The 20,097-nt window shown below is 41.2% G+C and overlaps 1 protein-coding gene across 4 annotated transcripts in view; it reads left to right on the top strand.

Annotated features, from left to right (window-relative positions):
• Positions 1–20,097, top strand: part of LOC141014062 (leucine-rich repeat and fibronectin type III domain-containing protein 1-like protein) — a 303,976-nt gene that overhangs the window by 262,722 nt on the left and 21,157 nt on the right. For all 4 annotated transcript variants that reach the window (XM_073487775.1, XM_073487773.1, XM_073487774.1 and 1 more), the window contains one exon: positions 17,542–17,725. In XM_073487775.1, the coding sequence (XP_073343876.1) occupies positions 17,542–17,725 (184 nt within the window). The remainder of the gene's footprint in view (positions 1–17,541; positions 17,726–20,097) is intronic.

Raw genomic sequence — 20,097 nt, 5'->3', positions numbered from 1 at the left:
AAAAATGTGCAAAGACGAAAGAATCAACGCTGCAACTAATCATTGAAGAAACGTGTCTTACAGAGAATAAACTGTCCAAACATGTTTACAGGAGTGCAAATGAGCAAATGATATATCTCATTAATATATCTTATTAAGTGGCACATCTCTGAGAAGGTAAATGAGCAGTGAAACCTCCCTGAAGGAAACTTTTGGTCCGTCTCCCATCACGAATCCTCCTGTGCCGCAGCTCGTGGACGTGATTTGTACATCCTAATCACCAGATGTGGATTTCTGAGCATGTTTCAGTCTCCGGCTGCCAAGTGGCTGAGTGTGGACTCTCTATCAGCCCACGATGCTGAGAGACCGCAGGATGGTCCCATCAGCCACTTAGCCAGCGCTGTAACCTAGCAACGTCATTCAGACTGCATAATTGAGTGTTATTACAAAGCATTTGGAGGGTTGACAAATGACAGTTTGAAATGTGTCCGCGGCCTCGACGCTCATTTTAACCGAAGGCACTCAAGTGGCCATTTTCTTACCTTCATTTGGAGAGAGCACATGGTCGAGTGCGTCCAAATTGATGATTTCAGATTGATCCGTGGGGGTTCGGGGGGGGGTGACCTAATCGTTTTCCCATGGCAGGGAGCTGTTGCTCTCACAGCTAAAGATGACCCTCCTTCACTTCACTGGAGTCCAGGAAGATTGATTTATTTTCATCTCCACCATAAATGTGCATTTTTACCCATATTATATATGGCATAATTACAAGCAGCCAGGTTGTAGTTCAGAGTCAGAGATATCAATACTTTTCGAGAGAAGTATCAGTCGTTTCCTCAAGTGACAAAAAAACTCAATATGTCGAGGCTCCAGTGACCTCTAGCTGTAGTAATTATGACTCTCTAAATGTGATGTTGTTCAGCCACAAAGCATCAGACTTTGACTTTAGGGACTGCTGTATCTGGAAATCTACATCGGTTCCTTTAAAACATGAGAATGATCATGAACCTGAACCTGAACGTCGTTTCTGAGCATAAAGCTGATTGAATCGTAACCATAGAAGTGTCAGATCAGCAGATGTTCTCACAAACATTTGAAAATGTTTTGAAAGTGATTTGGGAAGCAGAAATAATGCCGTCCTTATATGTTTCACTGTTGTGGCTAATTTATGTATACTTTCCATTAATCTTGTGTGACTTAGATTCATCACTTTATCACAAAAGCTTTCCAGTGTTGGTAGTTAGAGGTAGAAAGATCAGACTAGAGTTGAGTGGGTTCTACATTCTGTGTCTGAACCAGTTCAGTGCGAACAGAAAGGGAGCTGCTATACGGTTATTTTGTTTCTGTGTATTTCTGAGTATCTTCAGCATTACAGCAGGTACTGCTGGGTACTGCCTCGCTCTTTTTTTTAAGATACGCTCTACTGTGGCAGCCCGAAGGCACAGAGATGCAGCCTTCTTGTGTTTCAAAGGTCAACGATCTGATTCTCTGGCTCGGCTGGGAGAATCGGCGTATTCGAAGGAAGTGAAACCAAATCGCTCTCTCCTGCTTTTATACCAGCTGTTGTTGTTCCCTTGAGCTCCGAGTTTAGACCCTGCAGCTGCTCAGGTTTTTGTTATTTTTTTCAAATTATATTTAGTATATTATTACATGATTCTCTACAATCTGAAGCATCAAATGCTTTTTAGAAATATGTCTTTGGTGAAGAAGTGCTGCACACAGCATTAGAATGTGTCATTAACATGTAGGCCACGATATCAATAACAGTACATTTAATTATCATGTATAAGAGTGAAAGAGTCATACGTTTATTACTTTGGTAAAAGTGTAACTTGAGTAAAAGTCTCAAAGTATCTTATTAGATGTACTTTAGTCTCAAAGATGCTAGAAGTATGAAGTATCAGAAAATGTAAACAGTACCCGTACCTCAAAATTATACTTGAGTAAATGTAATTAGTTACTTTCTACCACGGCGTATTACAGAAGAACTTATCTGTGATATGGTTTTGGTGTAAATAGATTTTCATTTTACAACAGATATAACTCAGTTACTTTTACTCAGGCTTTACTAAGTCAAGCTGTACCACTGACCAAAAAGTCATTCTTGAGTAAAAGTAAAGATGTCTTGTTATATATTATATTAATTTGGTAAAACTGAATGTCCTCCATTTGTATACTGCTTGAGTAAAACTCTTAAAGGTCTGATAATAAATGTATATGATCAGTCAACCGGTCATTGACTTGGCTGATCTGTTCTGCCCAAAAAATAAAAATAAAACTTTAACTTGTGCTTCTTTGGCTCTGCTGGGGCTTGTAATAACTGTAGTGGAGTAAAGAAATTAGGGTATTTGCCTCCAGTGTGCATCAGTTGTGTTGCACACTTATGTAATCATCTTTTCAAACATCACATTTTTGGATCATTAACATTCATGATGATTACATCCAGTCCGTGTGCAGACACTTGGTCCCTGCTGGCCACCGTACATACTGTGATTGTGAGTAAATTAATGTCTGTACCAGCAGGCAGTCTGCTGTAGTCGTTTTGAGCTTGCAGCGGCAGTACTTATACTTTTGACTTTAAGAGCAAAACATTTTTTAAACCAAGTGGAGCTCTCTGGCAGAGTTATTGGCCTCTCCACTGTACACTGTAATAGAAGAGACTCGTGACGCCCACTCTGCCCTCTCTGCCCCGCCTCTGCAGTCTGGTCGCCGGCTTTGCAGCGACTCTGCCCATCAGAGCAGCACCGAGCTGTTCATCACCACGCACCGAGGCACGAACTGTACTCTGCAGCACTTCACATCTATTGTTGTAATTACTGTCACTTTCCAGCTCTTATTTTCTGAGCACTACACAGCGGTCCCTGCTTTTCTGGCGGTTTCTCTTTAGGCTTTGTTAGTGTGCATATTTATGTGATGTCAGGCAGAGCTGGGAGGTTAAGGTGTTTTGTTTCTGTGGTATACTCGAGACTAGAACGTGAAGTACTGAATATTTTGAGCATGTGGTGTTGCGTACCTTTGCAGGGTACAAGAGGGGCTGCAAATATGATGTGCTATGATATCAAGTAAGAGTACAAAATGTTTTATTATCCTCTCAACATATTGAGCTCTGGGCTGCATAAAATCATTGTGTTTTTACTTCACTTACTATTAATGATTGTGTCGACGCTACGTGTGTTTTTATTTTTACAGTTAACAAACGAAATATTAGTCGAGGACAGAAGAGAGCTCAGAGAGAATGTGGGGAATTGGAGGTTGTTGGAGGCTTTGAACATTAAAAAAACACATCATTTTCTACCTTGTCTTCTTTAACAGCTGCACAATGCAACAGAAATTTGAGAAGATTGGCTCCTAGCACATCACTGCAATCTTACAGCATCAATTCTGAAAGTGCCAATGCAAAAAGGTAACATTAGTTTTATTCTGGAAGACGTTTTGCCACACTTTGTTTGACTTGATATCCCTCTACCTATTGTCGACTCGTGACTCTGTGGCAAGTGCGTCTAAAAATAGTCTGTCTGCATTTCTGCAGTATTATACTCGAAAAGAGTGGATGCAAAGATGAGTATGGAGCAGAGCATTTTGAAGTCTACAGGAGGGCCTCTCTGCACCTCCTCTGCAGCTACAGTGCATCTTAAAATACCACAGTCAGAGCAGTTAAGGGGGGATGGATCTGCAATTATGAGAAGTCAACAGCTACCAACAGACATTTTGTTCAGATTCTCATGTGGACAACAAAGTAAGACATGCCATTTTTTTTCTATTTTCCTGACTCAAAGCTCGTCAGTCCCGAGTTTCCAAGCCCTCATTAAAACCTGCTCTCCCACATGAAGCCAGCTTCCCCACAAATGACTCGCCCAAACTGTGCATGGCCTTTTTCTAACCTTTATCTTTCCAGGGAAAGTCGAGTGAGCATGCCTGCTGTTATTCACTGGCCTGCTTCACATTCACATTTGGGAGCTGTCCAATTCTGCTGAACTGCATTAACTGTATGAACTGAGCAGCTGCAGTCAGCCGGTTGTGGAGCAGCAGCTCTGGGGTTTCATCATGAAAGTTGTCGAGGGATGGTTGGAGGGAGGGAAAGAGCAGTTACTCATTCATTTTCCCAGCCGCTGATCTTCTCAGTCCGAAGCCACCGGCTGTTCCCTGTAGGCTACCGCTGCCCTATCATAATGGTATGACAAATGGGGCAACGAAAATCTTAGAAGTTCATTGACCATCCTCACAGTTATCAGTGCTCTGCATGCTGCATGGGAGCACAGTTCAGCTGAACAAATTATGCATTACAGATGAATTAGATGCTAAAATCTTCACCATGTTTTTTAAATTTGGAAACTATCAACTGATTTTTCTCTTCCCGTTAGCATAGCCTCTCCTCAGAGAGCTGTTTGCTCCGAGCTATTAGCTGTAACAGCTTCAGCAGAGACACGAGGAGAAGGAACACAGAAACTACTGACTCAGATAGCTGCACACAAAGATGAAGACACGGGAAACAAACGTATATATTTAAACAAAACACAGACAAGGCCATTTTATGGACATTAGAGAGAAGCAAAGGAGGAACAGCACTGAGAAAATCAGTTTAGATGGTGTCCTTGTGTTTAAGAGTTGGACTGACAGCAACCCAGCCGACAGAATAAATGCTGTGTACATGTACATCTGCAAACCACTGATATGCTGAAACTTATATTTATTTATGCTGCAAATTTAGTTTTCTTAATGTTAAAGCAACATTATTTAACCTTTTCACCTTAAAATAACAGCTTCAAGATCATTTTGACGGCACAGTGTCTTGTAGTAGGGTGAATGGTGTCAGTTTAACACGCATGTTTACTTCAACGCACAAGTTTTCAAGACGTAATGAGTTTTGTTTGTAGTGAGCACCGACATTACGCCTGACAAGTTGTTACAGACCTGGAGTTTGTAGTTACGACAGTGATGTTGCACTCTGGTTAGGTATAGGCATGAAAACCACATGGTTAGGAAAACGTCATGTTAGGTTTGAGATACCTGGCTCGGTCGAAACAAACAAGGCTGGAAAATGTCCAGACAATGTCCGTTTGAAGTCACAACTTATTTAGTTTTTGTTATTCTACAATACCCGCTCACAACAACTAAAGTATGGTGAAGGTTTTTGTAGTTTTAGAAAGATTACAGCGTGAGTCGTAGTATGTTTTACTTCATTAACATTTAACTGAAACCCCTAAACTTAACCAAACTCCTAATGTTGAGTAATTCAAGCCGCCATCTGGAAGAAATGTTTTTTAACTACCATAAACTTCAAGACGCATGTGGCAAAACAAATGAACCCAATCTAATCATCATCTTGAGGAGTTTCAGACCTCTGCGTTGGCTGTGAATCTGCAGAATAATCCGTGAAAAAGGAAAAAGAAAACAGTGGCAGTGAGTGAGAGAGAAGTGTGATAGAGGATGGAAAGAGAGAGTTGAACACTGGTATTAGTGGTGCAGTCGGACCAGAGGGTTAACCGCCTGGTTTCCCTCTCAGCGCCTCCTTCCTACTTCCTCCTCTCTGCTGTGTTTTTTTGTTTCATATCAGTTTCCTCGCACACTCAGGTTCTTTCAGTTCAACGTGCTGCGCTGGCAGAAAAGTGGAGAACCGAAGCTGCGAGATAACAGATCGACATTTCCTCGACCCTCTCCCTCTCCCTTCCCCCTCTCTCTTCCTGTGTCTGTTGGACTCTCAGTAGAGGTGGGGGAGAGGAGGAAGAGAGGAAACGTTTTATTTTTATTCTCTCCTTCTTCTCAATTCTGCCCCAGGGCAAGAATAACCTGACCAGCTTTATCCTTCACCTCTCTGTCTCGTTCTCTCTCTCCCCCTCTCCCTCTCCCTCTCCCCCTCACACACTCTAAGGATTATGGGTCCAGGGAGAGATCAGCCTCTGTCAGAACCAGGAAATGAATCTATTGATTCTCCCTCCTTTAATATTCTCTTCTGCTCCTCTTTCTCTTTCTGTCCTGAACCAGGAATTGTGTGTGTGTGTGTGTGTGTCTGTGTGAGAGTCCATGTCCGCATGCAATAAAGCACAGTGTGAGAAAGTGTGCGTGTGTGTGTGCTGGCTTTCTAATTACCATCCTGCCTGGCTCTCGAAGGAGAGATTAAAGAAGCGAGAGAGGCAGAATAGAAAACTAGAAAGGCAGTGATGGAGGAGGGATGGATTGATGCGGCGCCGTGAATAAGAGAGGACTCAGCTGATGCAGAGATACGTGGACGGAAGTGAGGATGGAAGAAGGAAAGCGCCAGCTGATCATATTCTGCTGAGATGATGAGGCATCAGCTTTCCTCTCCTTACTACTCCTACCTCCATTTTTCTATTTTTCGGGACTTTTAAAAAGTCACTGTAATGTCATCTTCCTTCCCTTTTTTTCTTCCCTCACTCCAGCATATTACCTCTGTATGCAGTCATCCCTCCCTCCCGCCCTCCCTCGTCTTTTCTCTGCTCTCCCTCCATCAGCCAAATGTCACTTTGTCCCGCCGGGTCTCCAGTTTGGAAACATGCAGTACAGGAGATGACAGCGGGGCTTTTAGGCTGAGATCAAATCAAAAGGTTTTCTCTCCTGCTCAGACTCGCTGCTCTCAGTGTCTGAGCTGCAGACAGCAGGAGGTCAAATGTTGCATCATCTTCTTCGCTACATAAAAGTTAAAACAAAGTTAGAAATTTAAGTTTTCATGTCTGAATTCAATGTCCGATGTCTGCTAGTTTTTGTGGCTCCGTAAAAGAAAGTCTCTGGAAAGTTTAGTTCTCAGACTCACCAACAGCTCGTAGTGTTCACTCGTCCACCTCTTCAGTTTTATGACCTCTAACTCTACGATCAATGACAGAAGCAATTCCTATTGGCCTCGGCTTTGGGATTAATGCTCATGTTAAATGTAACATTGACACACCGCAAAGGGCTGCAGGTCGGACTCGAACCCTGGGCCGCTGTAGCTGTAATTTGGTGATTCTACAATAAAAACGAGCTCCACCTCGACCAAATACAACAGTAAAATCCTGCTTTTAAAGAAATAAATAGTAGTGAACTGTCACACTTGGAACAGAGCAGTTTTATGGTGCTGTGTTTATAATTTTACTCAAGTGAAGGATCTGAATACTTCCTTCACCACTGAGTATAAATAAAAAAAGAAAAGAACCGACTAATTTCATTTTTTGTTTGTTTCACATTTGAATAAATACACAAGAAATAAGACAAAGTATAATTTAAGATGAGACTCAAATGAGTTTGCTACCTAGCCTGAGGCTACATGTGTTTAACAAGCATTTTTTTTTTATGCTAACTGTAAGCATTTTATTTTTACTTTGGCCTTTTATTACGAGGAGATTCGGCCCTGAGAAGCTGACGATAATGAGAAGAATACAAACCCTCTGATGATTTAGACAACACGACCTTTCCTCTGGTGCCATCATTAGGGCAAACCCAATAACTTCAGTCGGTACATAATCAGCAGAATGAACATATCTCTGCACAAGTCATTCATTCACTCCCCGACACGGCCGTAATACAGCGGACCAGTTTCTATATCTGACACCATTATCTCCTGACCTCACTCACCTGCCTCGGCTGTTCACTCACCTGCTCTTTATCAAATGCAGCAGCGGCCATGACACTAACGGTGCCTCCTGAACACACCCATGCCTGCATGTGTGTAATAAGTTCCCGCAGCTGAGCCAACCTGAGGCCACGCTGACCTTTCCCCACTAATGATGCCCTCTCTCTCTTCTCTGCCAGCTGTCGCTCGTTTTATCTTTCAATCACCGTCTCTTCGTCTCGCTCACTTTTTTCTCTGCTTGTCATGACTTTTAATCTCTCTCTCTGTGTTTCCACCCGAGTCCCGAGCAAGTTCAATTTAAACTTTTAAAGTTTAGCTCAAATTAAATCTGAAAAAAGGCGAGTTATTTTCATTCAGTAGAGTTTAAGTGAACTGGTTGTGTTTGTAGACGCCAAAAAAAGACAAACACAAGATTTTTATTTTACACATTTGTGGTTTATCGGCTTCGTCCCTTTCTTGGTTCTGTTATGAAGGTAAAAATAAGGCCTCTTAAGTTTATCTGTGGTAAAGTAAACATGACATCAACTCCTTTTTTGCATCTTTGCATCATTCTGGATATCTGTTTTTATGACTGTGCATAAAAATTGTAATATTTTCTTTCTTTCTCCACTAATCAGTTTCACCCTGAGGCCAGACTACCCGGCTTTTTCCTTAGAAAGGTCTGTCAACAGCCTTTATTGGAACCAGTTTACAACAAAACAAATTAGACCGTATTTAGCCATGCAGATAGTTTTGGTTCAATAGGCTGAGTTTGTATAAGATGTCAGCATCTGAAACTTCTGCTTCCCCCTCAACAGTGGACATGAATAGAGTTTAATTTATGCTCCTTAGACTATCGGAAGAAAAAACTCAACAGCAACGCGTCTTTAACTCAACAGTTTTTACTTTTTCTTCAATAGAAAGTAGTAGGAGGAAAACTGACGACGGTTGCATTTGTAGTGAGGATATTGTTTCTGGAAAAACACTGTTGTTGAGTTTTTCAATGCAGTGAATCTATTAATTCACCTCCTTTGTGTTGAGGCTGATGTAAAACATCACAGCAGCAGAGATCTGAAAAGCTCAGCAGATAAAGACTAACTTGTCTGCATGTCTAACCATGACGGGAGTAGTTTTTAGACTGTATGTATATCTCAGGTACGTATAGCACATGTATATGCACACTGATCCATCTATTGTGTATAGTGTTTCTATTCTACTTTATCTTTTATTTTTTAGGACATTTCTATTCTTGCACTGCTACTATTTTCCCTTGTACTGCTGTGTCAAGTTGAGTTTCACCTCTGGGGGATCAACAAAGGTTGAGTTGTTTTTGTGGTTTTTATCCCTTTTCTGATTCTTGAGTTTGAGCTGACGATGACTGTTATTTTTTTGTTTAGCTGTGCCTGTTTTCATTCGCACCATCTGTGTGACACCAAACACACATTTCTGTGTGTTGGGTTGTAAATGAGCCATGATATTAAACATGTGCCCGGACAGGTTTTGTGCTATTTTTTTTGCTATTTTTTCTTCATCTACACAAGGATGCTTGTTGTTCCTCCTTGTCTTCCTCATTTATTTTCCTCCTCCTCCTCTCCTGCACTCCATCCACTCTCAATTTCTCTCATCTCTGTTTTTTTCTCTCCTTTGCTCTGTGTCTTTCCTTATTGATATTCAATGGATGAGAGACGATGAAACTGAGGATATGCAGAGATACTCTCACCCTGACCTTGTGTAGGCTGTGAAGGGAATAATCCATGTATCTTTTATATCTTTAGTGTCACTTGTTATCTCCAAAGTCACATTTTCAGGAATTTGAAACAAATCAAAAAGCAAAATAAAAATTAGAAAATAGAATGAAAGATAGTTCTGTTGCTGCTGTAGTTCTGATTTTGATTTATTTGATAATTAATTACCAAGTTTGGTTTAATCTCAGTGTAATATTAGGGCTGCAATGATTAATCGAATAGTTGTCTTAATAATAATCTTTTGATTTCAGCTTCTTAAATGTGAATATTTGCGGGTTTCTTTACTTGTCTGTGACAGTAAACTGAGCATCTTTGGGTTGAGGACGAAACAAGACATTTGAGGACGTCATCTTGCGTCTTGGGAAACACCGATTTTCACCATTTTCTGACGTTTTATAGACCAAACATCTACATGATTAATCGAGAAAATGAGTCCTGAATAGAGTGCTTGAAAAACCTTGTCAGGTATCATATTTGGTCATTAATATTTGGTTCTTGTGCTGGATTATTGTTCAGCTTTCACTCTGCTTCAGCTCAGTGTCTCAGTTGCTTGACAGCCGGCCAGGTGCCTCCCTCAGGTTCAGTACTAATTGTATAGCTCTGACTCACTGCTGTCAATTACACACTCGGCTTGATGGCCCGCTCTCACCCCCTGTAGGGTTTTATATTGGTACACCTTTATTCAAAAAGCCGGTCTTGGCGTGCTCCATTTGTGTGGAAAAACACTGGACAGTTTACAGGACATTGTTTCTGTCAATGCAGATTTAGGATGCCACACATTTATCTTTTAAATACCTGTGTGGCTGTTTTTAAAACATGCTGTGCTTCTTTAACTGTGGTTAATCTTGACCAAGCCTCCACTGAAAAGGAGATTGTTAAATCAAGACCATACCAGTGTTTTTCTTTTCATGTTTCAGGCCATCTACTACTAACATCACTGTCATCATGTGACGCTTTCATGTTATTTCTATAGTTCCAGATCCAAGATCATATTTTGACTTACCTGATGTTTGTCGCCAAAAAGACGGCTTGTAAATGTCACAAAGGTTTCTAAAGTTACCCAGCTGAGGTGATGTCTAGTGACTCAGTGATATGGCACTACTATCTTAAACATGCATGTGATGTTTGCAGACGTAGTGGCTAAAATTTTCCATGGAAAAAATACATTTTTCAACAGATTTAACCAGATTGGCCTGCTGAGTCCACAGGGACTAGAAATCGTCTTTGTGGCTCGGTTGTTACTGAAGGTCGGTCTTACTTGCTGGAGTAGTAAACTAGGTTTCATTATACGGGAGTCTACTGATATGACTCATGGTTATCCAGTTTTTAGTCACACCCTACACATCATCTCTTGGATGCGCCTACCTGCTGGACAACATCATAAATGACTCATATGAACGTCTTCTGATTCGCCATTGCTGTGGTTATAGTTTAGCACAGAATGTACAGTACAGCCAACACAGGATGCAAACCTGTGACCTTTCCTCTAAAGAAAATAAAAGATATGTGCTGGTGTTTCCAGCAGCAGGTTGAACTACATATCTCTCAGCTGAGGACTGTGTCATTTTAATAATGGAGCATAAAATGAATGGAAGCTTACAGCCATTTCATACATACAGAACGTGAACACAGAGCGGTCTGTGCGAAATGTAACCCGAGTGATGGCTTGGATTTAGTGTCGTGCCTCGTATGAAATCCTGAGTGGCTCTGTTTTATATGGCTGTGGCCTCTACATTATTCACAAAGCTGTCACGAACAGACAGAGGGGCAACACTCGAGGTTATGCTTCTCTCTAAATCCTATATGTCACCCAGTGTATTTCATTTCATTATGAGCATTGCATTATTCAAAACCTCAAGTGATACACACTGCAGTGCTGACATAGTTAAACTGCAATTATCTTGGATCTTTACTGATTTTCATTATGCAAGATTAAAGCTTGTTCCTTGCCCACGGCAAGGGTAATATAGAGTTTACAGCTATAGTAGTGAAGAACAACCTTCACTGGTTGTACATTACTGTAGCTATTCATTCCATTTGTGTGCATCATAACTTGGCATTCTTCAAAATACACTGAGAAGCCGGATTCAGACAAAGACCTAACGTTTCTTTGTCAGTCCTATATAAGCTGATGTTCAATAAATGGTTAGCATTCCTTAATGTCTGTTTTTAATTATAAAAAATAATTGCATAGGGAGAAGAAAATTGGAATTTAAAGATATGTACTTTCTATATTTATATATATTTTGTACATTTCATGAAACAAACATTAAGCACATTCAGCAGTGTGTCTCCACACAGTGTCACTCAAATCTTAATCTACAGATAAACCTAACGGGCACTGGGAGAATAACTCATTCACAGCTTAATTCATGTTTTCTAAATTGGATGAAGGTAGGGGCAAAACCTTGTGTAATGCAGTGAAGGTTCCTGACTGAAAACTAGAACACTAAAAAAGTAAAGTAGTAAGAGAATTAAGTCATAATATTTTGAGAAAAAAGTCGTAATATCATCGGCATAGAGTCTAAAATAGATATTACGATAATAAAGTCGTAATGTTAAAAAAAAACCTTAACCGTAACTTATATAACCACATACAAACATTAACAGACAAATATGCACACATTGAGACAAGCCTACATATGCCCTATCACCAAAAAAAGGTCCAATACATGTGTATTCATTGTAGCAGCAATGGGCTGGATACGAGAAAATCATCAGTAAGATGGCATGAAATATCCCAGAGTCAGTCCCCTTACATGATCGACAAATACAGACCATATTTTAGTGAATTTGTCATAAGATCCATTCAAAGTATGTCTTATTTTCTCAAGCTGTAGCAATGACAGCGCCTCCTGTATTCACCTCTTGAAAGGTGGTTGTTTGTCAGATTTCTAATTCATAAGCATCAGTCTGCGTTCTGTGCGACTACTGAATGCTCAGATGTAATTTTATAATCAAAATATTATCCTGTCGACTGGGCTGCTGTAAAGCGAGTCACGGATGGATCTGTCCTTGAAGTTGCTCTCTCTGTATTTTCTTCAGCTCGCCTTAACGTTGACTTAGTGACGACTTCTGGCCTTTGAGCCGCTCAGAGAGTCGACTGGCCGACCCTCAACAGTGTTGTTCTTTTAGCTGTATAAAGTTGTGCATGGATGCCTCAGGCTGAAACATGACATACCTCTAGCAACAGCAAGGCCACAGGCAATAATGCTGTGTTTGTGTGTGTGTTAAAGAGAGAGAGCCTTTGGCGTTCGTTCAACCATTAGTCTGAAGCAGAACGCCGCAGCACTTATAGACCAGACCTCAATAATAGAGCGAGCAGCCTCTCTCTAGTACACACATGAACACAAACACACACTCCTGCAGTCGTACACATCGTCACACACTCACACCGAGGCACTTTACACACACAGTATCTCTCTATCTTTTTCCTTTTACCCCCTCACCATGTTTCCCTCACACACACACACACACACACACACACACACACACACACACACACACACACACACACACACACACACACACACACACACACACACACACACACAAAATGCCCAGCGGGTCAGGCTTGGCTTTATAATTCCATTCCTTGTCTGGTCACCTCCGCTCCACTGTTGATAAATAGGCACTGCTCTGCACCGGCTGACACCTGAATAATATATAGGACACACACACACACACACACAGAGGACACACACAGACCCACAGGTACACAAAGACAAAGGACGTGCACATACACGCACTGTATAGAGAGAATACAGTTGTAAACAGAGGTACCAACACGAATACACAAACACAAACGCTCTCTCACTCTTTCTGTCGCTCAAATTGAGCTGCCGTCATCGTGACTGAGTACAGTACTGCCCAAAACAATGTTGCAAGGTCGACAATTTTTTAAAGCGCCATTAACATTATAAAGTTGATACGGCAACAGAAATGTGGTTTATTTGCAGTATCCTGAATCTCTATTTAACTATAGTTAAATCATAGTTGCCTGACGCAGATTTTCAGAAAAGCAACATTTTTTAAAACCTAAATGCACAGTTGGTCCAATATTGTTGGCATTTGGTTTGTTTGAACACATCCTCATACCTTAATGACTGAATATGTCAACTGACAGCCTCTCCCAAAGCGAAATATACATCACTGTTCCCAAAACAACATTACCATTGCGGCAGAACAGTGACACACTGACCGGACCTTTGTCGTAGAGTCGCAGTTAGGTTAAGTTTACCTTTCACTCTTTATACTACTTCTCCTCACTTCCTCCTATGCAGATGTAAAAAATCACAATAGCCACTTGAGGTCACCTGACAACAAATGTAAATATTGGTAATAAAAAGCTACTTTCATTTTCAACCTATATGGTCGTTTTCTGGCTTGAATGTTTGGTCTCCACTTCCGTCACCAGCTAGTCTCTCAGTGTACGTCTGCTGCTCGGTGCTGGACAGAAGTGTACGGCGTCTTTATTACAGTTAGTTTGATGAAAACACTGAGACCAAACCAGACAGTCAATGTGCTGTAAAAACCAAATCTATGAGCTGACAGGCTGAAAAGCTGCAGGGCTGATGATCACTCTCTGTGGATGTGTCACTACAAGTTACATTTTTCACATCACACAGTATCAGTTGAGTCGATGGTAATAAAATCATACGGTAGCTGTATGGTAGGCACATTTCTGCATAGTGTACTGTGATACTATGATGAAAAACTAATGTCTTCTTAGAACATGCTAAACAGAGGGTGTGTGTCCTCACTGTATCTCCGGCTGTATTTGTGTGTGGGTGTAACATGGTGGATGAGTCGGTCCAGTGTTCGCAGTAATCTCGGTGTTTCAGAGGTTGGCCTAGTTCACAGCTCCCATGTTTCTCTGCTCAATTATTATTCCATCGATAACATCTCCTTCTCTCTCTCTTTGCAGCCCAGAATACTCCGTCTTTGTTCTTCTTTTTTTCTCATCTCCTCTTTTACAAGCTGTTCTCTCGTCCTTCCTCCGTCATTATCTGTTCTCAAATTAGTTTAAGGAATCAGAGGCTCTCGATCATCTTAAGGGGTGGCGCGGTTAAAAATCCTTTCCTGCTGTTTTTTTTGGGGTTTGAAGCAGCCACTGCAGGTCCACACAGCAGATTTGTTTCAGAAGTTTAAAAAGGTAAAACCTCAACATCCTGTAGTGAAGAGAGTGAAACCACTGGGATAAAGCAATTATCTTCTGCACCACTCTGAAAGTGTCTGTTAAGCAAATTAGATCTAGTTACGGTCGGTTCGATACCATGAATATGTGCAACAGTGAAGCTCATTGATGTGTTTCTAATAGTTTTTTGACGACAATGGGTGAGAAGAGATAAATTAGCCTTTTGATACACACACAATACTTATTAGAAGGATCAAGTCAGGGTTGATTTCAGGCTTTTTATGAAATTTTACGATAATAAGAACATTTCTTCTACTCCCATTTCCCTGCATAGCAACTATCTGAATAATTTAAATATATAGGTAGCCAGCGGTGTGTGAACAGCCGAGAGGGTAGCTGCCTTTTTCCGGTTGAAGTTAATGTTGTTGTGTTTTCTGCTTTGTGGTTTTGGTTTCCGTTTTAAAGATGTGATTTCAGATTTGTGGTTGTGTTTTCTCTCTTATGTCGATTTGATTTGCTCTTTGCGGTTGTGATTTCCACTTCAGGGCCACCGTAGGCTCTGACTCAAAACTGAAAATGTTTTAAAGTTTGGATATTCTCATGTGAGCAGCGTTCCCTATTGATCTCTGCTTATGTCTCAGTTTCCCCTCTTGTTTCTGTTATTTCTTCCTGTGTTGTGTCTCGTCTTCCTCTTTCTCTGCGTCCTCCACTGCAACATTTCTTTACTTTCACGCCCTCACCTCCCTCTCCATCTTTTTTTCTTTCCTGTCTCAACTTGTCTCCTCCCTCTCATCCCTTCTGCTCTGAGTCTTCTTTGTCCGTTTTCTCTTTTCACCATATTCTTCTTTCTTCTTTCCGTCTTTCATTTTCACCACCTCTCTGTCTTTAATCTCACTCTACCTTGTACCCTTTGATTTTCAAGTTGGAAATTGAAATTGCTACTTCCCTCTCCATCCCCTCCTCTCTTTTGCACTGTCTGTCTTTTCCTCTGTGTGTATATTCTCTCCACTTCAATTTTCTACTTCAACCTTAATCTTTTGTATTATAGGAAAACCCATCTGCTCTGCTCTTTACCCGAACATTGTGTTAGATCCCTACCGCTGTTTCTCTCCTGGAACAACTGGAGCAGAACTCATTACAACCAGCAAAGCTGCAATATCACAATAACACGTATGCACGAGGACTTGATGAGATAGAGACGAGTCGAGACAGAAAGATTAGGGCCAGGTCTTCACTTTTCAGCTGCGCAGTTAGTTTAAAGGTTAATGACAAAAAAATGTAATATCTAACCATGCAGATTATATTATTGAATGAAATAAGCGCACATTTTCATACATTGGATGACACTAGGTTCAAAATTCTTGTCTCGTGCTGTTGACATATTAGAGTCTGAGGTTTCTACAGAGGGGAGTTTGGATATCTCTTTGTGTCGCTCCATAAATCAGACTATTATACTACTAAATACTGTCAAGAGCCATGAAAGAATCAATTTTTCTTCATGCCTTAATGAATAAAACATTGTATAAATGAGGCTATGAATGATATAAAAACAAACTACTCTGTGAAAACCTTCAGAATATAGATAGGAAAGTTTGGTGTATGTCAGTGCTGCTGAAGTGGAGATTTGAGTCTGAGAAATGCTAATTTTGAGAAAAAAGCTCTTTTATATATATGTATTGGAAAATTCCCAAAATTTTTTAGACCAAAACTGGTGATTAGGGTAAAAGTTTTACCGATATCAACATGAAACATCTGCAGATTCTTTACATACATTAAGGTGAAGTGAAGTTTTCTGATATTTTATGTCTAAATACACAAACGAGGCTGTTTAATTAAAAATGCACTCGGGTATTGGCACTTCAGACCCAGTTAACCGTACAAGGAGAACACATGTTAATAATGGTGAACATGTGCTGGCACTGGACTGGTGAGCATGTGCCCTTCACTCAGTGATGGAAATGACTTCATCTGTTGCTGCTACATGATCAGACCAGCTGTTGTTTGTGCCACAGCCTCTGTCTCTGTAGATGTTTATGAGTGCAGTCTGAATTCATCTCAGCAGACCTACAGATTGTTCTGTGCCGTCCCTCCTCCTCCACACAGACACAGTGAACATCTACCTGCCATAATGAGCACAGCTGATCCCCAACACATGACACAACTGTCTGATCATCATCGTGTCGTTTGTGCTGTGAAACATTTAAGAAATAACCAGGGCCGACTAGTGTAACAATATTTAATGAGTCAGTAATGAATCAATCAACCTAAGACATACCATGCCATGTTGAGAGGGTCCTATTTGATTCACCAAGGACTTGATATGACTTCAACACCTTGAATATTAAATTATTAGGCCACTGAAAGTGTATTTTAATAGTTACATTCACAGGCTTGAAAGACTGGAACACTGACTTCCAATTAGACTCTGAAGACTTCTGACTTTTATTGGACTCTCCCCAAGAGACTTAAAAATAGCTCTGAAATATATATATATATATATTTATAGGACAAACTGGCAAATGAGGCAAACCCTAAAAAAACCTAATAGTTTCTGTGCCCAGAGTTCCAGATTTAACTCTCTGAAGCTGAATTGTGAGCGCAGGGTGCTGAGACTGTCCGAGTCATGAGATTGAATCCCGACAGACGGTAACAGTGAAAACATGCTCTAATAGTTTACAAATAGACATAATAGTTTTGTAAAATAACTTTCCAGCATCTTTTCTCAGTTATTGGATGAGGGAGAAATACTTGGTGACAGAAAGAAGTCTATTTGTGCAGAATTCAGAGGCTTCATTCTGTCCAGTTCGACAAACGGCAGCAAACCTCTTTCCTGTCGCTCTCAATGTCCTCCTCAAGAAGATCTGTGAGAGAAAAATTAAATAGATTTTTGCTCCTTTGTAGCCCAGTGGTTAAACTCATCGTCTGTGGCTACTGTGTCATGGGGCATTTGGGACATAAGAATCTTTCTTCAGGACAAAATCATGAGACCAAAGTTTTGTCTAGTTGATCTCTCCTCGGCAGCGTATGAATGTTGTACGTCTCCACAACCTGAACCTCTGTCGTCCTACTAATATACAAATGAGCACAATGTAAAATAACACGTCTTTGTCTCTGTCTCCCGTCTTCCTCTCATTCAGGATGATCCCAGCCAACCACAAGTACTTCCTGCTGAGTGACCTCGCATCGTCGCGAGACTACGAGCTGTGTGTTTTGGCCGTCTACGATGACGGCATCACCGCCCTGACGGGCACCAAGCTGGTGGGCTGCGTGTCCTTCAGCACGGAGACGGAGTACGGACGCTGCCACTCGATACGAGACCAGGTCAGTGTGTTAAAGTTTACCCGTATCAGCCTGACGACATACAGAGCTGAACAGTCCTTTATCTCACAGGTCCCAGAGTTTCTTGACTTCTTAAAAGGAGTAATCCGGTTCTAATTATCAGGGAAACAGCGGCAACATTTTAATTAACAAATTCCTATTCTTTTGTTCCACAGCCTGAAGAGTCTTCTTGTACGAACACATGTCCCTCGTCTCGGCTATCGATTGAGGCCTTGCTCCTTGCCTTAATTTTTCCTTTGATCTGCAAGCTGACTTTGCTTGGAACCGTGTAGAAGTCACTGCTTCAGTTATGAGATTGAATAAATTGATCTGAAATTGATTAGAATTGATCCAAGTTAACCTGTGCCGTCCGTGCGAGGCCACCTAAAACCACAGTTCTCGGCATTAAATTAATGTGTACAGACAAACATCGGTTGTAATAATCAAAACTTAAGATGTTTTAATGTTGCTTGGTTGTCCACTGAGTGATTAATGCAATACTTAACTTTATATTCTTGACTGCATATACCTTGGATTGCATGTGAATGAAACTTTTGCTGACTTTCGTGACTGTGCTGCTTAATATGAAATTAATGTGGACAGATTCTGCGTTGTAACCAGACCTGTGAGTTAAAGAGTTTTTCCAGCGCCGCCGTGTGTTAATGTTTTGTGTACAGATCCTGCGTTTGACCAGGTCTGTGATTTATTTGCATGCATAAAGTGTCGCTGTACGCTTACAAAATAGCTAGTTTTGATGAATCCTAAGCTGTTGCGCCGTGCCAAAGCCTAAAAGAATCATCTAAAAGTTAATATTTGCTGCGATGTTCCAGAGATATTTGTAACTTGCTCAGACCCTCGTGTTGTTCTGATTTAGATTGGCTACCTAAACAGAAAACAGCTGTGTAGTTCTTCCCCGTGTAGTATCAAGATTGGTTGCTATGGCAACAATCTGGCTCAAAAGACAGTATATTTGACTGTGTAATGAGGGCAGTTCAAATTGTGAAAACACAAGTAAATGAATGCAATGCTAGTTGCTGGTTGAATGTTTTCTGAAGTGCTGGAAAAAAGTGTTTGTGCTAAAAATGAAAGTAGCAGGATTCGCTGCGTGTGACCAGTGAACTCAACTGCTGTAACTTTGTTCTGCTGAGAAGTTAATCCTTCAGAGCCCAAACCCTCACTGAGCCAAACTTTGATAAACAGCGGAGCTAAAAGCCCCTCCTCTAGACTCCTCTTCCTGTAGCCTTGTTAAAATTACCTGCCCCCTCTAACTCCGTAAGTTTAGTGAACCCCTCAGACAATCTAGATTCAGTAATATTGGATCTTACCACAAAGTTGCTACCAGGTTATGCAGAGGAAATTCAGAAAAGCGACCCTAGTGAGCTACATGGGATAATGGGATAATGTCCCATGTTGTCGCTCGAGCTCAGGCAACAGCCAACGCTCCTGCCAACTCTTCGGAACCGACAGGTTCCGGTCCTGGCTTGAAACACTTGTATGACGCACGCACTTCCCTGCGCATTGTCGAGGGGCTCCTCGTACTTGTCTCCGATGCTCTCACTTCCCTTGCATTCATGGTGCCTCAGAGCCACGGGGGGGTGATGCTAATGCAGGCCCATAACTCTCCATGCGCAGAACATAGAGGAGCCAAAGCAACATACCAGGCACTCCAACAAGTAGTCTATTGGACACACATGCAGAAAGATGTAGCAGACTACATCAAAGACTGCTTGATTTGCCGCCAGTCCCAACTGTCGAACCTGCTTCACAGAGCTCCCTTCCCACGATGGAGCCGCAGAGCCTACTACGGCCAAAAAGTGTCCCATGACAAACTCCAAGTGGGGGACAAGGTGTGGTACTACACCTCTGCTCCCCTGACTAGAAAGGACAACCAAAGACACCAGAAGGCTTGCCCGCAAGCTTCGGCCCCACTGAGCTCTCACCCGTTATGTACCAGATCAAAGTGAACAAAGGCCAGAAAGAGCAGACGCTTAAATGGGTGCATCGCAACCAGATGAAACCACACAAGAACCCCATTGGACTTGACGGGGACGCAAAACGTCTCTGTTAGGTCATAAATAAGGATAAAACCGTTAAAGCACCTAAGTGCCAATTGCGAGTAGAAAAAAAAAAATTCAACAAAACTTGCTGACGTTTGTGTCATTTACAAGTTAACTTGAGAAACAGGTGTTGTAAATCAACCTACTAACTCAACCTGCTAAACAAAATACAGTTATTTGACTCACACAAACTAATTGGTTCCAAGTGGGGGTTAATCTAATACGATTGCCCCTTTGGTCCAAAGTGTACATTAAATTGATAGAGTAGAATCAAAACCAAACTCTGGGATTGTTCTTGAGGAACCCACCCAGACTGTT

Source organism: Pagrus major, chromosome 2, assembly GCF_040436345.1.
Source record: "Pagrus major chromosome 2, Pma_NU_1.0".
Classification (NCBI taxonomy): domain Eukaryota; kingdom Metazoa; phylum Chordata; class Actinopteri; order Spariformes; family Sparidae; genus Pagrus; species Pagrus major.
Note: the sequence above shows the minus strand (reverse complement) of the source record. Positions and strands in the feature narration are given on the sequence as shown.